The sequence below is a fragment of the Scyliorhinus canicula genome, chromosome 7, assembly GCF_902713615.1.
Source record: "Scyliorhinus canicula chromosome 7, sScyCan1.1, whole genome shotgun sequence".
NCBI classification, from domain to species: Eukaryota; Metazoa; Chordata; class Chondrichthyes; order Carcharhiniformes; family Scyliorhinidae; genus Scyliorhinus; species Scyliorhinus canicula.
Window position 1 is genome coordinate 50,972,289 of NC_052152.1, and position 26,521 is coordinate 50,998,809.

The 26,521-nt window shown below is 42.1% G+C and overlaps 1 protein-coding gene across 3 annotated transcripts in view; it reads right to left on the reverse strand.

The window, feature by feature from the left end:
- Nucleotides 1-22,781: 22,781 nt before the first annotated feature.
- The window catches only part of man1a2 (mannosidase, alpha, class 1A, member 2), a 120,077-nt gene continuing 116,337 nt past the window's right edge, over nt 22,782-26,521 (reverse strand). For all 3 annotated transcript variants that reach the window (XM_038802008.1, XM_038802009.1, XM_038802010.1), the window contains one exon: nt 22,782-24,335. In XM_038802008.1, coding sequence (XP_038657936.1) covers nt 24,203-24,335 — 133 coding nt within the window. In that variant the 3' untranslated portion in view covers nt 22,782-24,202. The remainder of the gene's footprint in view (nt 24,336-26,521) is intronic.

Sequence of the window (26,521 nt, forward strand, 5' to 3'; positions counted from 1 at the left end):
CTGGCACCCCTGATGATGGGGATGTTTGAAGAGGCGATAGGGAAGGGGGTGTTGCCACAAACTTTGGGGCAGGCATCATTTCACTGTTGCTAAAAAAAAATAAGGATCCAACGGAGTGTGGGTCGTATAGGCCCACATCACTTCTGAATGTGGACGCAAAGGTACTGGCAGGTAGGCTGGAGGAGTGCCTCCCGAAGGTGATTGGTGAGGATCAGACGGAGTTTGTGAGAGGGAGCAGCTTTTATCGAACATTAGGAGGGTTTTGAACGTGGTTATAGCACCGGCGGAAGGGAAGGAACAGAGGTGGTTTGGCATTGGATGTCGAGAAGGCGTTTGACCGGAGTAGAATGGGGTTTCTTGATGGCAGTTCTGGAGTGGTTTGAAATTGGACCAAGATTTGTTAACTGGGTAAAGCTATTATATAAGGAGCCGAAGACGAGTGTCCGCACAAATATCATCAGCTCGAGATACTTTTCCCACCACCGTGGGACAAGGCAGGGATGTCCTATGACCCTCCTGTTGTTTGCACTTGCGATTGAACCTTTGGCCATCGCATTAAGAAGTTCTGGAGCATGGAAAGGAATAGTGCGGGGCGGGGGGGATAGAGCATAGGGTGTCCTTATATGCCGACGACTTGCTGCTGTACGTGTCGGAACGGAGTGTGTCGATAGGGGGAATATTGGAGGTACTGCGAGTATTTGGGTCTTTCTCGGGGTACAAGCTGAACCTTAACAAGAGTGAGTATTTTGTGGTGTCTCGGCCGGGGGTGGGGATAGCTGCCATTCCGTAGGGCAGGGACTCACTTTAGGTATCTGGGGGTATAGGTTGCCCGGGAGTGGGGGAGGCTACGAGGGTACAATATACTAGTTTGGTGCGGAGGGTGACAAGCCAATCTGGCAAGGTGGGATAGTCTCCCTCTGTCACTGGCAGGTTGGGTGCAGGCGGTTAAAATGAATGTGTTGCCGCGATTTCTCTTTATTTTTCAATTGCCTACTGATTTTCCTGCCAAAGGCTTTTTCAGGGAGAATTACATCGTCATATGGGGAGGAAGGTGGCCAGAATGAAAAAGGGTGCTGCTGTAGAGGGGAAGGCAGGCAGGGAGTTTGGGTTCTCCCGAACCTGATGTATTACTACTGGGCGGTAAATGTGGAGAATGTGTGGGACTGGGTCAGAGTGGTTGATTCCCAGTGGGTCAGAATGGAGGAGAGTTTGTGCAGGGGGTCGGGACTGAAAGCACGAGCAACAGCGCCGATCCCGACAGCTCCAGGGAAATACTCTGGGAGTCCGGTAATAATAGCTTCATTGAAAATCTGTTTCGCCAACACTTCGGGTTGGGGGCAGGGTCAAGGGAAATGCCGATTCGGGGGAACCACAGATTTGAGCCAGGGAGGTGGGATGGAAGTTTTCGGAAATGGGAAGAGAAGGGGATTAAGACGCTAAAAGATTTGTTTCTTAGGCATCGGTTTGCAGGATTGAGGGAGCTGGAAGCGAAGTATGGGCTGGAGCAGGGGGGAAATGTTTAGATACATGCAGGTTCGAGATTTTGTCAGAAAGGAGATACAGAGCTTCCAGGAGGAACCGGCCTCCACATTGCTGGAGGAGGTGCTGACGATAAGGGGACTGGAGAATGGGGTAGTGTCAGCGGTGTATGGAGCTATTTTGGAAGAGGATAAGGCACCACTGGAAGGGATCAAAGCAAAGTGTGAGGAAGAGTTGGGAGAGGTTATAGAGGTGGGGGTCTGGTGTGAGCTGCTTCGGAGAGTAAATGCCTCCACCTCATGCGCGAGGTTGGGGCTGATACAGCTGAATGTGGTATACATAGAGAAATACATAGAGAAATACAGCACAGAACAGGCCCTTCGGCCCACGATGTTGTGCTGAACTTTTGTCCTAGGTTAATCATAGATCATAGAATTTTGGACACTAAGGGCAATTTATCATGGCCAATCCACCCAACCTGCACATCTTTGGACTGTGGGAGGAAACCGGAGCACCCGGAGGAAACCCACGCACATACGGGGAGGATGTGCAGACTCCACACAGACAGTGACCCAAGCCAAAATCAAGCCTGGGACCCTGGAGCTGTGAAGCAATTGTGCTATCCACAATGCTACCGTGCTGCCCTCAAGAACAAATTAATCTACACTCCATGTACCTATCCAATAGCCGCTTGAAGGTCCCTAACGTTTCCGACTCAACTACTTCCACAGGCAGTGCATTCCAGGCCCCCACTACTCTCTGGGTAAAGAACCTACCTCTGACATCCCTCCTATATCTTCCACCATTTACCTTAAATTTATGTCCCCTTGTAATATACAGAGCACACCTCACGAGGGCGAGGATGAGCCGAATCTTTGAAGGAGTAAAAGATGTGTGTGAGCGTTGCCCGGGGGTGGGGGCGCTAATCACGTTCATATGTTTTGGTCTTGTCCAAAGCTAGAGGAGTACTGGAGAGGTTTTTAGGGTAGTTTCTAAGGTGGTGCACGTGAAACTGGACCCGGGTCCCCAGGAGGCCATATTTGGGGTGCCGGATCAGCCAGGGTTGGAAACGGGAGCGGAGGCAGATATCATAGCCATCGTCTCGGTGATCGCCCGAAGGCAGATCCTGCTGGGATGGAGAGCAGCTCTCCACCTTGTGCCCTGGCGTGGCAGGAGGACCTGTTGGAATACTTGACCCTTGAGAAGGTTAAGTTTGAACTGAGGTGAAGGACAGAGGGGTTCTACAAGTCATGGGCATTATTATTTTTTAAAATTTAGAGTACCCAATTATCTTTTCCAATTAAGGGGCAATTTAGCGTGGCCAATCCACCTACCCTGCACATCTTTGGGTTGTGGGGGTGAAACCCACGCAGACACGGGGAGAATGTGCAAACTCCTCACGGACAGTGACCCAGAGCCGGGATTTGAACCCGGGTCCTCAGTGCCGTAGGCAGCAATGCTAACCACTGCGCCACCGTGCTGCCCAGTGGGCATTATTCATTATGCACTTTCAAGAACTGGATAACATTGAACATTAGCTGGGGGGATGGGGGCCGTGTGTATTAAGGGTGACTCTGGGTAATCCTGGATTCCTTTTTGTCATTTGTTTATGTAAACATGCGGGCTGATGTTTGGGGGTTGGTGGGAGGATGGGATCGTTGTTATTGATATGGGGATTGACATATTTGTTGCTGATTATTGTTTATTGTTGGTGGGTGTTAATGTGGGAGAAAATGTGAAAAAGGAGAATAAAAATATTTTTTTAAAAAGTCAAAATGAAGACATGTCAGCAGCACAAATTTGAAAAGTAGCATCATCAGAACAGATGCAACAGAGGCAAAGGAACTGGGAGAATGGAATGGAGTCCTTACAGGATGTGGGATGTAAGGAGCTGTAGTTGAGCTGTGGGTGTCAGTGGGTTTGTAACGGATATTAGTGGATAGTGGACAGTCTATCCCCAGAAATTGAAATAGAACGGTCAAGGAAGGGAAGTGTCAGAGACGGACCATGTGAAGTTGATAGAGGGGTGGAAATTGGAAACAAAATTAATACATTTTTCCAGGTGCAGATGGGAACATGAAGCGGCACCGAAACATTTGTTGATAAGAGTTGTAGGATGGGGAAGTTGTCGGGCTGTATCAAGGAATGTGCCACTGGATTTACTGCCCACTGTGCGGTTTGCACTGGGGAGACCAAGCATAGATTGGATAACAGTTGGACAGAACAACTCAATTCAGAGCAGAAATATGACCCAAGGTTCTGGTGACTTGCAATTTCAATTTTTCACTATTTCCACATGGACATCCGTTTCCTCGGTGTACTGTAGTGCTGCAATAAGGTTAAGATGAGCATGAGCAGTGCCTATTCTTTCTATTTGACTTTTTATAGCCTCCTAGACTCAACATAGAGTTCAACAGTCTCAAAATGTAAGCTCTTCCCACCATTGTTTCCTTTTCTTTGCAAGTTTTGGACTTATCTTGTTTTTGTGTTTGGACAGCAGCTGTTCATTATTCTGCCATGCATACTTCCTCTGGACACATTTTTTGTTTCTTATTCAATTACTATGTTCTTCAGCTCAACCTTGCCATCTCTTTTGTCATTAATGTCTCTGGCCTTCTCACAAACCCTTCCTTTTGATATTTTTCCATCCCCTTCATTAATGTCTCTGGCCTTCTATCACAAACCCTTCCTTTTGATCTTTTTCCATCCCCTTCCATTTTACCTACTTAAAATCGATCGCATTTATAAATTTTGTTAGTTCAGATGAAAGATCAATGACCTGCAATGTGATCCCGGTTTCTTTCCCCACAGATGCCACCAGGCCCTGCTAAGTATTTCCAGAATTTTCTGTTTTCATTATATAAATATAACCCCACTTTCATTTTCTTGGATAGCTGATTCTGGAAAAGGAGGATCGCTGTACCAAATCCGTAGTGGTGTAGGTTAGGGTTGGTGTTTGGGATGGTGATCCCATCTGTACACTGTTGTACTGTACCCATGAGTCTGTACCCCTGGGGTCGATCTATATTTCTCCACCTTTCTTCTTTACCAGATATTCCAAATGACCGCACCAACAGGACTGCACTGAAGTGTCAACCTTGGATTGTTTTTGTACTTGAGCTGTAGAGTGGGATTTGAACACAGAACCTTATGATTCAGAGGCAAATCAGCTGCCAACTGAGCCACTGCTAATTTGAGCCACAGCTAATTTTAATAAAATAGAGCTATAATTTATGTGCAGAAGGAATTATCTTCGAAGATGAATAGGAATTTCCCCCAAGTTGCTAATGTTCTTCTACTAAGAGCTATTTTCCATATATTTTTGAATTATATGCAATAGTAGATTTGGTTACGTTGATTTAACCTTTGAATATTTAAGACTATTCTCAGAGGCTACGCATAAAGATTTGACAAACAAAAATCAGTCACAGTGAGCAACAGCAAAAATGAGGGCCATTTTAAGTAATGGCTCTGCATGTGAAGGTAACCAAGATGTACCATGGAAATATTACCTACCTTAGTCAGCTTTCCATGTTATACTCTACACTCTTGCAACAAAAATCGAAAGTAATTCCAAGCAAAGTTGAATGAGCATCACAGACCACTATCCTACCAGGATGTTCTTTTAAAAATATAACAGAAGGAAAAAGTGCATCTTATACAAATGGAATAAACAAAAGTACAATAAATTGTCATTTAATAACATTATTGAGGAAAACTTTTAATAATCTGTATAAACAGTCATGCTTCTTCAAAAGAAAAAACCTCTTGATATTTGGTGAGGGCAACTTGAATTCTATACAGAGGTCAAAAAATGAACAACTAGACAGAATTTCACAGTTGCTATTTCTTGTGGACATTCCAAACATAGATAGTAAGGTTATATCCATTAACCAAATAAATAACTAATTTTAAATATGCCTAAGATTTGAATAGGTTTCTTTGACAATTCAACTAATCTTTATGAAACACAATTATTTTGGATTACAGGCTCTGGTATGTTTTAATAAATCAAAAACTTTACATTTTTAACTAGGTGCTAAAATGTAGATGAAAGATTAACTTGCACTATACAGAATAAACCTTTAACAAGGAAGCAATATTGTGAATCTAAGTGTCATAGTGCAAGGGTGTGCTAATGTACTGCAGTAAAGCGATAGCAAACTTTTCTCTCAAAATTAACCCGATTTGAGTGAATGTAAGGCATGAGTGCAGAAACCCAAGGGTAAGCTCACTGTTGGAGGAATGAAAAACATGCACAGTGAAATGTGGAATGAGGAGATTTCTAAGGTAGTAGAGTGCAAAGGAGATTAAAAAGGTGGAAACCCATTATGTATATCCCTTAAGAATTACCTGGGAAATCCTCTTGGCCAGATTTCAAAGGGAGGTTGAGGGTGGTGAAATGATAGCAATTGAAAGTGTGGGGGGGGGGGAAGGAAATTTATTTGGGAATTTTGAATGAGTTGAACCTGAAAGGATAATGATATATTTAAGGTTTAGACAGCATTGGAATGAGGCAGGGTCAGATGTGAAGAATATTGCTGCAGATGTCAAATAGGAGAATCTAGAGAAGGAAGCTGAACTAGAGTTGAGCAGTCTTCTCAACATCACATCAGCTTGAAGTGGCAGAAAGATTCAAGACGAGACACACTAATACGAATAAAAGGGAAGGGCTTGTTTTGCAATCAAGGGCGCGATCTACCAGCCACACTGCACCCAGAAAAGCAGCACGTCGTGGCCGGTAAATTTCATAGACTTTAATGCAGAAGGAGGCCATTTGGCCCATCGAGTCTGCACCGGCTCTTGGAAAGAGCACCCTACCCAAGGTCAACACCTCCACCCTATCCCCATAACCCAGTAACCCCACCCAACACTAAGGGCAATTTTGGACACTAAGGACAATTTAGCATGGCCAATCCACCTAACCTGCACATCTTTGGACTGTGGGAGGAAACCGGAGCACCCGGAGGAAACCCACGCACACACGGGGAGGATGTACAGACTCCGCACAGACAGTGACCCAAGCCGGAATCGAACCTGGGACCCTGGAGCTGTGAAGCATTTGTGCTATCCACAATGCTACCATGCTGCCCGTGAGACACTGCTCCCAGGATCTTCCCGGCTCGCTACGCCTCGTGAGATCTAATGCGATCTTGTGAGAAGTCATGATGTGAAGCCTGCGCATTGTGGCCGGATCACATTTTGGCAATTCTGCATATTAGAGCGAGACATCTAGTCTCACTCTACTATGCAGTTCTCTGAGGTAACCAAGGCATTGGGATATGTCCCCTTTGCCTTGGAGACTTCGAGGAGCACCGTTCAGTCCTGGACTCCATGTATGGAGACCAGATGAAACGGCACTCTTGGAGGGGGGGGGGGGGGGTCTCCCAGGGGATCTGAGGCCCTCAGGTACTTGGCGTCAGGGCAGGGTGGCACCCCGACAGTGCCACCTGGGAGCCAGCCTGGCACTGCCAAGGTGCCGGGGGGGGGGGGGGGGGGGGTGGTGAGAGTTCGGGGGTCGCGTCAGGGGTCGAGAGATCGGGATGCCATTTAAAAATTGCCGTTTCCTGCACTGACGAGTTTCGGCGAGTAATGCTCCTCAAGTGTAGAAAACGGGACTAAGTGTGGCTTCGGCAGCGCAGTCCCCACTGAGGCCCCATATCTAACCGGAGTCATGTTGGATAGCTTTGTTTTTCTCAGTGCTGTGAGCAATGGGCGACATGAGGCTAAATGCTCTCGCTATGGGACATAGTTTCCATTTGGTTTGATTGAGTACTAAATGCCATTAACCCAGAATGATTTCAGTTTGGGATATAATTGGTAAGGTTGGCTTAGTGCAAGATTCAGCACTGTTGGAACATAGGAATTAGGAGCAAAAGTAGGCAATTCAGCCCTTCCAGCTTGCTCCACCATTCAATCAGATTATGGTTGATCTCTTCGTCGTCCCAAATTCACCTCCCTGCTGCTCCCCGGATTCCTTTAACCCATTTTTAAAGTCAGAAATATATCTATCTCCTTCTTGAAACCATTTAATGATCCAGATTCCACTGCACGATGGGACAGCGAGTTTCATACATTCACCACCCTCGACGAGTAGTTCCTCCTCATCTCAGTTTAAAATCTACCGCCTCTCAATCTATATCTGCAATCTCCCATTGTAGATGAAAATGAAATGAAAATCGCTTATTGTCACGAGTAGGCTTCAATGAAGTTACTGTGAAAAGCCCCTAGTCGCCACATTCCAGCCCCTGTCCAGGGAGGCTGGTACGGTAATCGAACCGTGCTGCTGGCCTGCTTTAAAAGCCAGTGATTTAGCCCAGTGAGCTAAACCAGCCCCTGGTTTTGATTTCCCTATAAGGGGGAATATTTGGTTTACGTTTACTTTATCAATCCCTCTTAGTATTTTTTTAACCTTGATCAGATCAAATCAGAGTAAAAGTCCAAACTGTTCAAACTCTCCTCATAAATCAACTCTTTCATCCTCGGAATCAATCTGATGTACCTCCCCTGAACTGCGCCCAATGCCAATACATCCTTCGTCAAATAAGACGACCAAAACTGGACACAATACTCCAGATGTGGTCTCACCAAAACTATACAATTGCAACATTTCTCTACTTTTATACTCCGGTCCTTTTGCAATAAACGCTTAAATTCCATTTGACGTTTTTTATTACATGCTGTACCTGCATACTGACTTTCTACAATTCATGAAGAAAGACACCCAGGTCCCTCTGCCTAGATGTTTTGAATCTGCTTTCCATTTAGATAATAATTTGTCTTTCTATTTGGTGGGACATTAAGGGAGTCTTTGGAGAGGCTTAGATATTCTGCTACTTAATGGTCTCCCTTGACATGTCTGGAAATATAAACCTTTGAGTCAACTCCAATTATAGCCATTTGGAACATTCCTTCCACAAGCAGCAATAAATGCTAAGTCAATTGTTAATTTTAAAAAGGAGATTAATAGATTTTTGTTAATCAAAAATACTTTTTAAGCAGTAAAATGGCCTACTTCTGTTCCTACGTCACAATAGTTTTCTCGCATTGTTAATTATTTGATTCGATCTTATAATTATATTTTATAATCTTATATACCCTAGATACAAATAATCAACAACATGGTATGGCCATTGAGAAAGATGTGTCGGGCCTGTGGTCTACGATTTATTGAATGCTGCAACTGCACAGCTGGCTCACTGAGTGAGGACATATGAGTCAAAGCACAGGAAGATATTATGGTTGTTTCTATGGCTCAGAAGCTATATTGCAAGAAGCTCAGCTGGATTTCATGCAAGGTGTATTATTTTGTCACTTAGCAACTTCAAAGTGTCCTTTGGTAATTTAGGGCAGCAATTCTGACAGCTGTGATGCTTATTAGCATGCTTACCTTTCTTGAAGTAACAGGCTGGTGCCAAGGAGAACCAATTGCACTCCAGAAGAAAAATAAGGGCAATAAGGGCAAGATGGAGTGCTTAATTGGCATTAAACAGCAGACATCAAAATTAATGCCTGAACATTAAGTGCGTTGTTCACTAGAGCAGAAAATTTAGAAAATGGTTCAAATTACCAGTTAAATTTAATCGTGCTATTTTCATGGTATCCCATTGTTCACTAAACTTCATTGCCATGGTGTGGGAGAGACTGTCGGAAAGTTGTTTTCCAATGAGTTTATAAGAAGCAACAAGGATGATATTTCTTCCCTTTATACCTTTAGTTCTATTCTCTGGAATGCAATTTGTTCTCCCTTGGCACCCAGCCTCCAGACCTGAGTAGAACCTATGTTATTTAAAGAAAGGTAAACATGCTTATAAGCATTATAGCGGTCAGATTTGCTGCCCAAAATTACCAAAGGAGAAAACGAAGGATGAAATCCCAAGGATTGACTGGGGAATCCTCTTGGTAGGGGGCATTGGTCAGGAGGGCAAGGAGGTTGGGGTGAGCATGGAAGTGATGAGAAGTAGTTATACCTCTTCTCAAAAATACAGCTATCTTTTTTTTTTTGTTTTTTTTTTATAAATTTAGATTACCCAATTATTTTTTCCAATTAAGGGGCAATTTAGTGTGGCCAATCCACCTACTCTGCACATTTTTGGGTTGTGGGGGCGAAACCCACGCAGACACGGGGAGAATATGCAAACTCCACACGGACAGTGACCCAGAGCCGGGATCGAACCTGGGACCTCAGCGCCGTGAGGCAGTTGTGCTAACCACTAGGCCACCGTGCTGCCCTAAAATACAGCTATCTTAATGAGGAATCAGCAAGGACAGGTTTTCCTTTATCATCATTCAACACTGAAAAGCTTGTATTTTGAAGGTTAACTCGCAGAAGTAGACTTTGGTCCTGTACCTAGCCCCACTCTGGTTAGAGGATCAAAAAGAGGTTGGCAGCGAAGTATTGTAAGGCAAAAAATGCGAGGACCCTTTTTCTGACAGGGCCAGTTGGACAGACATTGCAGGCTATTCTTTCTGTACAGTAGCCAGCAGATCCTGATGCTGGCAATTCTTTCTGGTAATGTGGGCCCCAGTTGCTGTGTAACCTTTTGGATTTATTTTGCTGTGATTTGCCGGAATATAAAGCAGAATTGTTAGAACCTGGAGCAAGTAGCTAGTTACAGGAATAACATTTTCATTCCTCTTCAGCTTCAAACTCAGCACATAGAACCATAGAACACTCAAGTATAACTATCTGCAAAGTCCATTTCATAAAATATGCAATAAATGACAGTAATAGTCACAGGTTCCACACTATCATCACTCGAGTTCTATGGTTCGCTTCACAAGGGGTCCTTTGTACTCCAAGTATATTTTGTTTTCATTTCACTATCAATTTAGGGATGACTATACAAAATTGTCTCAGGTTTTTGTGCTCCGACGCCACGAGTAATTTGTTCTGTAATTTAATCTTCCCGAAACATTTTACCACCAACATCAGCACCCACCACACTTGGTGGCGTCACTAGTCATTAACAGTCTTGTGCTCTGGGCAGTCCCCTCTGCACACTTAGCCCACCAATCACCCCAATTGGATGGAGCTCCCAGAGGCAGCCTATCAATTGGTCACCTCCGAGAAGATCTACAGGACCCATTGGGACCCGGACATGCATATGGTCCTGATAGTGGGGTTCTAACGTTCAAGTCCTAACGCCTGCCAAAAATTTCAGCCCAATGAACTCTCAAAACAAAATGTCATTAACATCTCTTTTGATTCTGAAAATTCATCAACATCTAATTCAGCAATGGAAATGTAAAGTAAATGTGGCGCCAATCCTGCTGCCATCTATAAGTTTGTCTTCTAATTTATCCAACATGGCTCAACTATCAACTTTACCAAAACATCAGTATTAACCAAATCAGTATTAACCACCTAAGTATTAACTATCTGCAGCTCTTCATCATGGCTGGAACATAGTGTACCGAAACAGCACTGTTTTGTGAATGTTTGAATTAGAACTAGGAGTAGGCCACTCAGCTCTTTAAGCTTACTCCACCATTCAAAAAGATTATGGCTGATCTGATTGTAACTTCAACTCCACTTTCATGCCTCTCCCCACTAACCCCTTGTTAATCAAAAATCTTATCTAGCTCTGCCTTAAGAATATTCAAAGACTCTGGGTGCTATTTTCCGGCCACGTTGTGCGCTTGCTTGAGCGCAACATGGCTGGAGAATACCGGCAAAGGCCTCCAGTGAGCCTCCACACCTCCCGGGATTCTCCGAAATTCCACGAGACGTCGGAGTCGGAACCCCGCCCATTTCTGAATGACACTCACAGAAGTAGGTCATAAACCTACTTAAAACCTACCTGCACGGGAACCATTGGCTTCCCTCGATTCTTCAGTCTCCCCAGCAGTGCTGCAGCTGGGCACCAGTCAGTGCTGATCCACACAAACGTGGATCAGGTGGAATGGCACCCTGGGGGAGTCTCCCAGGCCATCGGAAACCCCTGGATGGTCAAGGTAAGTGCAGGGTGGCTTACTGGCCCTCCCCTAGAATGTAGGCACCCTGGCACTGCCAAGCCACCAGTAGCACTGCCTGGGTGTCAGTACCTGAGTGCTAGAGTGGCACTGCCAAAGGCGAGAGGGGGCCATGCCCATGAAATGAGGGTGGAAGGGAGGTCTGAAGGGTGGGGGAGTGCAGGACAGGTAAGTAGAGGCCTCTGTGGGGGGGGGGGGGGGAAAGAGGGGGGGGGGGGAAGAAGGGGGGAAACAAGCGCACTTAGAGATTGGGGCACCTTTTCAAAATGGCAGCCAAATCACAGAGTTCAGCTCCCCAGTGCTATAAACAATTCTACGTATAGGCTAAACCGGTAAGAAACTCCCAGGGCCCATAAAAGTGATTGAATAGCGGTGGGAACTCACCAGCAGAGCTAATGGGAAACTCTCTGAAAAACCCGCCACAAATTAACTTTTTTTGTGAGAATCACACCCTCTGCTTCCTTTAGTGTTCCAAGACTCAATAACAAGGAAAAAAAAACTTCTCATCTGTTTTAAATGGGCGCTCGTTATTTTTAAACAGTGGCCCCTAGTACCAGATTCTCCATCAAAAGGAAACATTCTTTCCACATTCACCCTGTCAAGACCGCTCAGAATCTTGTGCTTCACTCAACTCACCTCTTACTCTTCTAAACTTCAGCAGATGAAAGCCCAGCCTGTCCAACCTGTCCGCAAAAAGACAGCTGGCACAATCCAAGTATTAGTTTAGTAAACCTTCTCTGAACTGCTTCCAAGTAATATGGGCCAGGGTTTAGAGAACCCCAAAGTGTATCATGGAGTTCACCTGACCCACAACTTTCAATAGATTGTGGTATGGGGAGCACACGGCCCACTCTACAGGTGTGGTACAGCAGAAACCGAAAAGTAATTTTTAAAGCAAAACAATGTTTATTCTATGAACTCAAGTTAACCTTTTTAAAAGAGTGAAATCTTAGCAACCATCAATTCAAATATAACCCCCAAAGAATACAACACTAAGTAATCCTTAATAACTTCCCAAACTACATCAAGACAAAAGAAACACCTTTTAACAGAAGCACATCAGGTTTACATTCACTGTCAACATTTCTAATTCCGAATTCACCAAATGATCGAGAGATAATCTTTTCATGGCAGAGAGATCAACAGTACACCTGCTTTGTCTGGCTTCAGCTCCAACACTGAAAACTAATCTAAAACACACCCTGCAGCAAACAGCCTAAAACAAAAGTAAAAAGCTGACAGCCCAGCTCCACCCACACTGACATCACTGCAGTAATATGAGCAGCCAAACATTTCATAAAACGACATTATCATGACACAAGGCATTTACATCCTTCCTTAAATAAGGTTCACTATGTCCTTCTGGGAAGGAAATCTGCTATCCTTACCCGGTCTGGCCTACATGCGACTCCAGACCCTTACAGCGATGTGGTTGACTCTTAACTGACACCCATTGAAATGGCCAAGTAAGCCACTCGGTTCAAGAGCAATTAGGGATGGGCAACAAATGCTGGCCCAGCCGGCAATGCCCAAGTCCCAAGAACAAATTTAAAAAAAAGAGACCAACACTGCACACAATAGGGAAAGTAAAATCGCCATAGTCCCAGCTAACCATAGGTTGCTTTCCCCTTTGAGGGGAGGGCTGACTGGTGGTGGTTTAATCGGAGGATCGGCAAACCTCAGGTTAGGACAAGGTTGAGAAGGCAGGCATTCATGAATAACATCAGCCAGTACACAATACTCTCACCAATGCTGTGCAGAATTGAAGCATCACCTCCTTACTTTTGTACTTAATTACCCTCACAAATAATGATAATATTCCATTAACTTTCCTAATTACTTGCCATATCTGCATACTAGCCTTCTGCGGTTCATGAACTAGGACTCCATGAAGTCTGCATCTCTGAGTTTTGCAATCTCTCACCATTTAGTTAAAGGTTTCAATACATTTTTCCTGCCAACTATTCCATTATACACTGTTTGCCAGGTCCTTGCCCACTCACTTATCATACAATCCCTACAGAGCAGGATGCCATTTGGCCCAAAAAGTCTGTACCAGTCCTCTAAAAGAGCACCCGACCTTGGCCCAAACCCCCACCCTATCCCTGTAACCCACCTTGAGGCAATTTAGCATGGCCAATCCACCTAACCTGCACATCATTGGACTGTGGGAAGAAACCGGAGCACTCAGAGGAATCCCATGCAGACAGTGGAAGAATATACAAACTCACAGAGTCACCAGAGGTCAGAATCAAACCCGGGTCTCTGGCCATCTGAGGCAGCAATGCTAACCACTGTGCCACCGTGCCATCCCTTAACCTATGTCCCTTTGTAGTCTGTATATTTTCCATTTTTTTCCCCCTAAAATTTAGAGTATCCAATTATTTTTTTCCCAATTAAGGGGCAATTTAGCGTGGCCAATCCACCTAACCTGCACATCTTTGGATTGTGGGGGGTGAAACCCACGCAGACATGGGGAGAATGTGCAGTAACCCAGGGCCGGGATTTGAACCCGGGTCCTCAGTGCCACAGTCCCAGTGCTAACCACTGTGCCACATGGCACCCTTATTTTTCACACCTTATTAACCTACCTATCTTTTGCATCGTCAGCAGATTTAGCAACTATACCTCCAGTCCCTTCATTCAAGTCATTTATGTAAAATTGTAAAAGGTTGAGGCCCCAGCACAAATGTTCTGCACACCACTCGTTACATCTTACCAACCAGAAAAATACCCATTTATGCCTATCCGGTTTCCTGTGAGTTGGCCAATCTTCTATCCAATGCAATATTTTACCCACCTATTCCATGAGCTTTTATTTTTTGCAATAACTTTTGATGTGCACAAAAGCCTTCTGGAAATCCAAGTACAGCACGTTCATTGGTTCCCCTGTATTTGGAGCATATGTTACTTCTTCAAAGATGTCTAATAAGTTAACATGATTTCCCTTTCACAACACCGTGTTGACTCTGCCTGATTACCCTGGATTTTTCCAAGTGTCCTGCTATAAAAATTTAATAATAGCTTCTAACATTTTCTTAGAAATATTTTTATTGAAAGCTTTTTTCATATATACAAAGTACACAAGCCAAACCTCGACAGCAGGTAACAAAACAAAATCCACCCCTCCCTTCTCTCCCTCGGTCATCCCAAGCCCGCCTCCTTTTTTCCCTTCCCCTCATACACCCCAACAAAACAAACATAACTCTCCACCTCCCCGTTGATTCTTCAAATCCCCTTAAAGTTGTTGATAAATGGCTTCCACGTCAGAGTAAACCCCTGTTCCACTCCACATATGGCAAACTTAACCTTTTCCAGATACAAACATTCTGCCAAGTCATTTTCACATGGAGCTGGAGCTGCCAACTCTATAAAATCCGTCTCCGGGCTATCAGGGAGGCAAAGGCCAAGACACCGGCCTCTCTCCTCACTTGAACTCCAGATCGTCCGACACTCCGAATATTGCTACCTCCAGACTTAGATCATAGAATTTACAGTGCAGAAGGAGGCCATTCGGCCCATCAAGTCTGCACCGGCTCCAGGAAAGAGCACCCTACCCAAGGTTAACACCACCACCCTATCCCCATAACCCAGTAACCCCACCTAACACTAAGGGCAATTTTGGACACTAAGGGCAATTTATCATGTCCAATCCACCTAACTTGCACATCTTTGGACTGTGGGAGGAAACCGGAGCACCCGGAGGAAACCCACGCACACACGGGGAGGATGTGCAGCCTCCGCACAGACAGTGACCCAAGCCGGAATCGAACCTGGGACCCTGAAGCTGTGAAACGATTGTGCTATCCACAATGCTACCGTGCTGCCCACTTGAAGCCACCCCAACGCCTACGCCCAGAATTTCAGACATTACGTCCGAAAACCCCTTCCAAAAGCCCCTCAACCTCAGACATGCCCAGAACACATGGTTCACCGCCCATCCCCCCCAACCCACACCTATCCTCTACTCCCAAAAAGAACTGGCTCACCCTGGAGACTATGTGGGCTCCGTGCATCACATTAAATTGGATGAGGCATAACCTCACACACGGCAATGAAGCTTTCGCCCTCCTTATGGCTCCCCTCCATACCCCAGCCCCCAACTCTTCCTCCCAGCTTCTAACATTTTCTTTTCTTTGTTATTTTATTTTTTTTAAAATAAATTTAGAGTACCCAATTATTTTTTCCAATTAAGGGCCAATTTAGCGTGGCCAATCTACCTACCCTTCACATCTTTTGTCGTGGGGGTGAAACCCACGCAGACACGGGGAGAATGTGCAAACTCCACACGGACAGTGATCCAGGATTCGAACCCGGGTCCTCAGCACTGTAGGCAGCAATGCTAACCACTGTGCCACCGTGCTGCCCAAGCTTCTAACATTTTCAATAGACAGATGTTAAGATAGCTGGTCCGTAGTTCCCTGCTTCCTGTCTCCGTCCGTTTTGAACAAAAAAGTTAAATTTGTTATTTTCCAATATAATGGAACCTTTCCTGAATCTAGGGAATTTTGTAAAATTAAAGCCAATGCTTTAACTATCTCATTAGCCACTTCTTTTAAGATCCTAAGATGAGGATCAGCCAGAATTTTCACAATACCGACCATTTCCTAATTTACAGTCTATTTCTGGGATGTTACTTGTATGCTCTGTAGCGAAGACCGATGCAAAATCTCTATTCAAGTCATCTGTCATCTCCTTATTTTCTATTAATTTTCCTGATTCACTGACTAGAAGACCAACTTTCACTTTAACTTTTCTTTTGTAGAAACTCTACCTACTGTTTTTATATTTCTCGCTAGCTTGCTCTCATACTCTAATTTTTCCTTCCTTATGAATCTTTGCTTTTTTTAATATTCTGTCCAACCTTTTGACCCGTGATCGATCTTTGTGCAAACATATCCTTTTCTTTAAGTTTAATACTATCTTTAATCTTTTCAGTTGACCACGAATGGTGTGTCCTCTCCATGGGATTAATCTTTCTCATTGCAGTGCATCCATTTTGTGCATTCTGAAATATCCTTTCAAACATGTGCCACTCCATCTCTGTTGATCTATCCCTTTACCCAAGTTGTCAGTTCACTTTAGCTCGTTGTGCTTTCATGCCCCATATAATTGCACTTACTCAAGTTTAAAATGTTAGTCTTGGACTCACTCTTCTCTCCCTCAAAGTCAATGTAAAGTTTTGCTACGTAGGGATGCCTTCACTGAGGACATTAATTGCCAAAATCTTGGTGACTCTTGATCTGAAGTACATTGAGTAGTTTTAGGGATTGGAAGCACAAGGACCACACCCATTCTAAGCATGAGTCAAGCAAAGGACCAGCAACTGCAGTCTCTAAATATAACAATCATAAACAGAGTTAGTAATCAGGTCCTGGAAATGTTACACACCAGTCTAAATAAGGATGAGGTGAACACCCGCTAACAGATTAAAAACTGGGCACATATTAAAGTCATGTTTGACATGCTGCTGATCTGTGCAAAAACTTATCTAGACAGAGGGCAGCTTTAAAAAAATAATTTAGTTTTCAAACTAAGCATTAAATATGACACAAGAATTCAAAGTCAATTTGAAAAGCTTCTTAAAAATGCTGCAATAACGAATCCGAATACAGAGAATTACATTCTCGAAGTTGTAGTCTCATTGGTTCTGTGCATGATTAAACAAAAATTGCAATTTCTTCTGCACACTACCACCCCTCATCACTTGCAATGCATGTAGAGACCTTTCAATTTGGGAGCTTGTTACTATGTGATATGTATATGCACATGGAATAATTAAAGTAAGAGTGGATTGAATAAAGGATTGTGGATACAGTTGATATGACTGCAAATAGAATTTATGAACATTTCTCAAGCTTTTGAAAACAGGAGCTGGAATTCTGCAACTGGCTTCAGATTTAATGAAACATCTATTAGGGCTGTAAATAATGGAATATATGTAATTTTAATCAATGAGCAATTTATGTGCTTTGCCACTTTATTTTAACCAGATTTTAACTAACTTAAAATTACTGCAACTGTACAGAAATATTTAAAACTTGACTGATGGCACTAGTTAGTTCCTTTGTAAATTAAATGCTCTTTAGTATTTAAAAATATTTTAAGCAGTGAGAAACTAGGGCCCTCATCACGAAAAACAGCTTAATTTGAACATCATCCTCATAAGGGAAAATCAGTAAAGCCTTCTCATACTCATTAATTCAAATGGGAGCATGACCAGTTTTGAGTGAGTAGCTAGTTTCTGAAGCAAGTTTTTAAAAAATCATCAAGGATTGCAGAAATACAATTTTATACAAGAAACACCTGTCTTTTAAATAAAAGCAAATTACTGTGGATGCTGGAATCTGAAACCAAAAGAGAAAATGCTGGAAAATCTCAGCAGGTCTGGCAACCTCTGCAAGGAGAGAAAAGAGCTAACGTCGAGTCCAGATGACCCTTTGTCAAACTTCTATCTTTTACGCTGGCTGGATTGATTTCAGCTAAATTGCGCTGGTTGGCAAAGACTGTACCTATGGTCACAGGGAAGTCATAACTGCATCCTTGCCAAACCTTGTTGATTATGTGTGAAGCTGACGTTTCAGTGTTCATTCAACAAATGAAGCTCAAATCGATTACAGAGGAAAAACTATCCAACACAAATAGTTTAGATGACTGCGATACCTTTCGAGAGTTGAGATCACCACTCCCAATGACCATCTGCACAGTAGAAAGATTATTTTACTCGCTGAACCAGACTAAAGCAGTTGCAAAAGTGTCAATGTTGACAAATTGACGGAATATGGTGTCCTTCCTGTTGCTTGAAAGGGGCCTGATCAATTCTCTTTGCAATTGCCATATCTTGCAATAAGACCCTTTGTAAAAAAGTGGAGGGGAAACAAGAGAGAATGATGCAAGTCATATCGTGATTTTCATTCAATTCACGAAATAGTTGTAATGCTTGTAATTTGCAATGCTTGCCCTCAAAAAGATATTGAGGGTTGGTCAATTAAAATTGCTGGTTAAAGGTAAATAGAGCAAATGTAGGTAGTTGGAGTTGAGGTACTGGTCTAACTGAACAATGGAACAGGCTTGAAAAGCTGAATGATCTACTCCTGTTCGTTATGTTCCTATTGGATAATTATAGCTGATCAATAATGGTCAACAAATGAATGCTAGCTACACAAATTAAAATGGGAGTGTCTGAATGTAGAAAGAAAAAAATACGCCAAGGTGGTAATTTAATAACAAGGCAGTTTGCAGAAAGAGATGAAGGTGAATGATGCTGGCAGAAAATAATTATGAAACAAAAAAAATTCAAGTATGCAAGAAATAGAATAATCAAACAGGAAAAGAATAATGCAAAATGAAGAAAAGACCCAGAACCAAAAGATGGGAACATAACCATTATTTTCATGGAGATTTTGCAATGCAAAAATGGATGTAACTGTACCATTCAAATATATATCTACAATTGCTCATTGTCCATTAATCTTAATCAGTTCTTAATGACTAAAAATAAACAAACACTACTTTTATCACATGTTCACATGTAGGTATTAAGGTGTCTAGAATCCCTACAGTGCAGAAAGTGGCCATTCGAGTCTGCACCGACCCTCTGAAAGAGCACCCGACCTTGGCCCACACCCCCGCCCTATCCACATAGCCCCTCCCAATCTTTGGACACTAAGGGGCAATTTAGCATGCACAGCTTTGGTCTGTGGAGGGAAACAGGAGAACCCGGAGGAAACCCACGCAGACACGGCGAGAACATGCAAACTCCACACAGTCACCCAAGGCCGGAATGAAACCCGGGTCCCTGACACCATGCTGCTCTTAAAAAATTTAACCACGAAGAATGTTAAAACATATTTTTGAAATGTTAATCATCACAAAAAGGGCTAAAATTGGAGGTTGGGTTTTCACTGGTACACATTTCAACTGCATTATGCATTTCATGCAGTTTTAGCCGGTTATTTGTTTTACAGCTTTTAGATGGTCCTTACACTTGCTCTTGATCTGTGCAGAAGGAGTAAATGTCACCCATCTCTGTACAATAATCAAGTGGAAAAGTAAATTAAAACTAGAAATATAAATTCTACGGCAGAAATAAAAATTCTAGTTTTCTTATATACAACACCCTACATTCAAACTCCTTTTCTATAGGCAAAAATACTTATACCTGAGTGAAGCAAACTCTTCCAGCTGAAAGTCTACTGGCAACAGAAACAGAATCCCTTTTGATTAATAATATGAATAATTTTAAAATTTGATTTTCATCCTCAAATTCCACAGTGCTTCATTCATAACTAGGGCCTTTGATCCCAGACATCTTCAAATTGCATAGTAGACAATCCAGATTTTTTTCTTCACCAATATTGTCCGTCTGGATTTGGCCGATAGAAAGTATCCTGTGGTAGAATCCTGAGCTATTAGATGCCTAACCTAACAACCTAGACAGGAACAGACAAAACCCATGCCCCATTTTGACCAGTGATTTGAGTGGCACAAAATGAATGCGAAAAGAGAAATATTTCATTTGTGTTTTGAGTCAAATTAAACAAGATGCATTTAATAACACAATGATTTGTTATCCACAATATCCACTTGCTTCTCTATCACTTTTTAAAGTAGACTTGAAGCAAGTTTATGGAATAGCAGTTATGTGCTAAACTCACCAAAGGTACCAAATTTTGAATTTTATACATCCCTATTAGAAGATTTTCTGATGCAATTCAATTGAGCACAATGAAAAGTAGTATTCTATCTTGAAAATGGTAAAACTCATTCGGTTTCAAGCACAATTAATGTTTGTAAACCATGCAGTGTTAAAATTGAGATGTGGCCACCGTTCTGCTTTCAAAGATAAGTAGACGGAAGGAGGATGAAATTACACAAATACAGTAAACATAGTCCCATTGAGAGGTGAACAAAATCATCGACCATTTTCATTACGTTTTTGCAATGATTTGATTTTGTAACCAAATTCTGAGCATCAACAACTAGCTCAATCAAATTATATTCATTCTAGCTGTAATCCCAGTCCATTTGCAGTAAAAGACCTGGAAGAAGATTCAAGATTCGGCTGTGACAAGACCATAGTTTGCGCTTTGGATCTGTTTGCATAAATTTTCTTTGATGTGAAATTGATCCCAGATCTATAGCATTTTTAAAATTTATTTGGACTCCACGCTGATCCTCAAATTACCTACAACATATTTGTCTGCTGGGAATATTCATATTACGAGAAACTATGTCTAGTCAATTCCTAATAAACTATTTAACTTGCATGATGAATAGGAAATTAGTTTGCAACACTTCAGAGGAATACACAAATAGTTGTGCATTATATTTCTGTAAAAAGCAAATAGTTGAATGGTATTCAACTTTTGCAAATGCTTCACAGAATTCACCCAGATTGGCTATTAGTACACTACGATGACATCATAGTGCAACATTACAGCAATGAGTGTCCACATGGTCCCAGAAGATCTGGAAAGCTTTCCTTCTTGCTACTTTAGCTGGTGGGGATTAGTGGGAAAGCATTTGATTCCCAGTTGATCAATCCAACAACAACTAATGCCTTTAATGTAGAAACACACCCCATGGTACTTCACAGAGGCATCCTCAAAATAATGAAAAGCATGTTATTGTGTAAACAATTGCGATAATATGCAAGGTGACAAAATGCTCGGTCAAGGAATTAGATGAGTTTTAGTACCAGATGTGCAGAGGGTTAGGAATGAAGGCTTGCAATGTTACAGGCATGCAAATAGGCATCTTTGTGACTGAAAGGATACATGTTACTCAACAGGTAAGAATGGAACTAAAGATACACTGGAGGAAGACTGGAAGAAGATTGTGATCAACCATCTCAAGGTTGCGGAGAAGTTTTTTAAAAAAAAAATTCCAATTAAGGGGCAATTTAGCGTGGCCAATCTACCTGCCCTGCACATCTTTGGGTTGTGGGGGCGAGACCCACGAGGAAAAAGTGCAAACTCCACACCGACAGTGACTCAGGGCTGGGATCAAACCCGGGTCCTCGACACCGTTAGGCAGCAATGCTAATCACTGCGCCACCCAAGGTTGCAGAGAAGTTATGAACGACAGGAATGGGTAATGTGGCACAGTGACAATCAAACAGAGTGCCATTTTTGACTTTAGAAAGCACTGGCTAGGTGTTGTAGGAGTGACAGAAATCCGATTGGAGAGGGTCAAAGAGGGACTTGGGGCAAAGATGCACAAATTTGGGGAGCAATGACAGTTCAAGGACTCGAGCAAAGAAGCATTGGAATAAGATGAGAGATTGCAAATGGAAATGATTGAGAAATGAAAACAAAATAAAGTGCAGGTATCGAAATAAGGATGAGCACCAACAGTTCAGCCTTGAATAGATAGAGAACAAAATCATCCCTATTTTCATTAAGTATTTACAACGCAAAAATGGCTGTCACCATACTGTTTAAATATGTATCAAGGATTATCCATTTTTCCATTAATCACAAGGCAGTTGCTAAAATAGAAGGGCTGAGGGTGGGTAGTTTTGAGGAAAGGATAATATTGACCGTGGAGAAAGTGCAGTGTTGATTTACCAGAATGATATTTAGATTCCAAGTGTTAAATTATGAGGAGCGATTGCAGAAACTAGAATTTTATTTCCCTGGAATTTAGAAGGTTAAGGATTGACTTGATCAAGGTTGAGAAGAGAGGAACTAATCGGATATACAGAAATAAACCATTTTTGCAGGTTGCAAAATCCAAGATTGGTGCCTTAGTCTGAAAATTAGACCCAGACCTTATAGGAGTGAAATTAGGAAACAATTTCGTTAAAGGTGAGAATTATTTTCTGCAAACTACAACTGAAACTTGATCAATCATTAATTTGAAACCTAATTGATTTTTAATAGCCAAGGGTATCACAATGAGCCACGATCTCATTGAATGGCAGGTGCGGTGTCAGGCAAGAAACAGTCTGCTCTTGTTTCTATGTTCCTAATGAATGGAAAGGAACAGAGACCGAGGGGAAGGAATCATTTAGAATGTCAGCATGCCTGGCCTTTTAAGGGGCATTAAATGGTCAACAGTTTACTATAAATGGTATCAATGGGCCATTTGAGCTGCTGTTCTTTGTGTCAGTAGCCAAATGCAGAATGGAACTGACACTCGGTCATGTTCTTAGTCAGGAAAGGATGAGTCCATGTACTTGCTCTTTTATACATATATAGGGTAGGAAAGGTGGAAAGGCAGATATATTTTGGAACAGCTTGGAAACTAAACAATCAGGTGAGAGGAGAAAGGCATACATTCTGTTTGATTATGAACATAAATATGCAGTAATCAAAAACATCCTCAGAGACATCATTTTTTTTAATCATTCAGTACACCTTTGTTTCAGTTTGCTTCAACTTATGCATACAGTCTACTCCTAATAATTCAAAGTCACTTCTTGCATGAAATAATTGAGATACCAATAATCTGAATCAAGCAACATAAATAATACAGCATAGTAAGAATTTACTGCTGAAATCTGAAATATCAGCTGATTTAAGCAACAGATTTAAGAGGAGCAGAGTGTATAGAATAAATATGGAAGATTGCCTTACATTTTACCATTGTGCAGGGGGTTGTGAAGAGTGGAATTAAGGAAACTTTTGTGTGGGATTCATTCAAGAACCTAATGCTTAAAATGTTTTACAGGCCTTGATTAAGTCAACACAAGTTCATCTCCTCTTTAATACTGTAAAGATGTGTACCATCGCCAGGGAAATTTTAATCACTCTGTTAGGACTTCTAGCCACTAGTGCTAAGGAGCAGCCTGACCACTCTGGGACACCAGCCAGCTAAAGAGTGCAGAATGCAAGGTGAGAACCATACTTGTAAACATTTTACCAAATTAAATGGCTCAGCTTCAACTCAAGTGCAAACTTTCAGCCACCAGCCATCTGTTGGGACTAATACTGTAGAATATTGACAAAATGTTACATTTTGCATCCAAATGAGAACAGAAAATTCCTGGAAAAAGTACATTATTTTACATTACCAAAGATACACTGCAAGAGAAATCAAAATTCTCCCTAAGCAAACCAAGCCTGAAGGTCAACTGTTCCTTCACATTTGAAATAGCGATACCAATAGGTTAAAAAAAAATCAACACACAGGCTTCTTTAGGGTAAAGAAAATTTGCAAAGTGCAGAAATATCACAAGCACACTTATACTGGTAAGATTCCAACAATCCCAAGATGTCTGCAATCATATGCAACATCAGAACTGGAACAAAGCCTCACAAGCAACCTCTTCTAAGGTTTTTCCTACAAAAATAGTTTGCTCATCTGCTTTTTGTTGGGAAGAACCATGTATGCATGACTCCACAAAAGGGATATTGTGTCTTTAAAAACTGAGACTATTACACTCTTACCAGGGACTCTCAATGGCTTTAGGCAGTGCAGGAAAAAAAACCAAAATCCTGTACTACTTACATACATCTAGTGCTGTTTAGCTTTCTTTGAACATCTGCCATAAAAGTTCATTGTACAGCCTTGGTACTGTACTGATTGCCAACTACACCATTGTAAACTTGTACATTCGTAGTTACTCTGCTCTGAAAGATTTACTATCCCAGTAGTCCACACCTTTCCTGCACGGTTTAATCTCAAATCATTCGAGTCTTATTGAATAGCATCCATTTTTCACCCCAGCAGATTTGTTACACTTGTCCTGCTAGCACTGTGATGCAACAGTGAAGTTCACCTCCAGTTCTCTTGCGAGTCCTCACTGAAATGCCACATTTCCAGAGAGAGTAGTGTTCATAGAGCGTAAAACAGGAAGAGGGTGAGCTTCTGTGTTAAAAACCCAATAGTCCAAGGGCAAGAGGTCATCACTAGAAAACAGGAGGTACAGGTACCTGAAATTTAAAACAAAACATTGTCATTATGAACCAACCTAATTACGAAAGTAAGATATTTAAGTTTTCAGGTCACACCTCTTGCTTCCACTGCAGCAGTGATCAGTTTACATATCAGACTGCAGATGAAACCTGGCACCCTGCTGTGTTTAACTCAGTTTTGCAAGAAATGGTACACCAGCAAGTGGACTCCAACAACTTTTAAACAGGAAACATTTCATGAAATTGGAACATGTACATTGTGTAGACAAACTTCTGCATCAGAGGTTTCCAGAAGGTTCTCAAACATTTTTGGTGAAGCTGCCTTTAGAGTTTCATATCTCATAGATGTTCTCTTTTTCTAAGTAACAGAATTTTTGAATGGCGCAAGAGGATTTTATCTTTACAACTAGCATAGTCCTAAAGACCTTTCAGCTGCCTCCACTTGTTGACAAAACAGGTTTTCACTCAAAAAAGCGCAAAGCTGTCAGCTAAGAATAGTAAAGTTATAAATTGTTTCCTTCAGTGATCATGACAAATTAACAAATGCATTCTTGATAGGTTGCATAACTGAACAAATAAATTTAATTTCTCAGGTCTGAAAACAAACAATCATTGTTAGATGAGGTGAAAATGACCAATGGCTCAAACAACATCATCCTTACAAATGGATCCATCCTTCATCTCTATTGCTACTCTCCCCCGCACCCCTCCCAACACTACCACCCTCTATCTTTACTGGCTGCCTGCACCTTCAACAGTTGCTGTACCTGGCAGTAGGCAGGTGTTGGCCTGCGGTGGTGAACGCATTATAACACTAGAAACTACCACAGTATTCCAACGATTGTTGCTTGTGGCAAAGTAGCCAAAGCACAAACAAAAGGCTTCAAATAGAATTAAACAGATATTGAATTTGGAAATCTCGGAGCTAAAAGTTCACACAGCACAATTCCTCGAAGAATAGGACAGTTTTCCTTGTGCCCTATCCAAGGTTTCTCAACCAAAGTCACGAACACAGATCATCATTGTTGTTTGCAAGATCTTTCTGTGCTTAAATTAGCTACCACGCTTCCCCACCTCACAACAATGACAATATATCAAAATTTCTGCATTGGCTTTAGGATTTTTTGCCAATTAATATATTTTCACCAGAAATTCTAGGATATTGTAGATCACGAGTTAAGGAACCTAAACTTACCTTGTTGATCACAAAGATCGGGAACTCAAAGTCTCGAAGAACCTTGGACTGTTTGTGCATGTGCAGGCTGTGAACTGGCTGTATTATAAACAGTTGGACTTCTTTTACATTCTTTGGGCCAGTGTTCTTGTGCAGAAGGAGGTTGCAAAAAAATTTAAGTTAGGTTTCAGCTAAGTTCCGTTAAAAGGGAGGAGCAGAGAAACAGGCTCCTAGGTAGAGAAAGGATTGCGGGGAGCAGACAGAAGGCTTTTAGGGTAAAGGTACCACATTGGAGCAGTAATGTTCTGTTCCGTGTGGCGAACAATCTAAAGTTGAGCCTGTCATTCGGTGCTTGAGTGTATACTCAAGAATCTAATGGGGAGGTGGTGGCATAGTGGCATTGTCACTGACAAGTACCCTACTAAAAATACCCTGCTGGAGCAGTGCTGCACAGCCGAGGAGCTGAAACTATGCTTTTTTTAAGCTGATATTTGAGTGTACTCGAGATTGAAACGGAATGAAAACTCGGAAGGCAAGATTGAAACTGTGCCAGGTGGGCCGTTATTGAAGCTGTCTGAGTGGGAACAACTTTTGGAGAGAACCCGAAGGCGAGACATTCGAAGGTGAACACTGAAAAGCCTGGAGAGAGAGACAGACTTTCAGTGAGATTGGTTGACTCACTAACTAATGTCTGGTTTTGAGTAATCCATCAAATTGGTTTTGGTTGCATCCATCATTTATTGCATAGTGCGTTGTGTCAACAAACCACAGTGTGTCTGTTAATTCACATGTACCTCATACTTAGCCTGAATGGTAAAGTATGAGATACTGTAAATTGTTTTAGATTTCTGACCTTGCAATGTTTATTTTGATTTGCTCAAAACCCGTGGAATCTGGTGGTTTTATTCTATTAGCAAGTGTCTTGAATCTCAAACTTTGTCTACTTTAAACAAATTATTGGTTCCTAATTTTATCTCAACAACTTGGGGGTCTGGCCAAGGCTCATAACACGCTGACTAAATATGCCCAT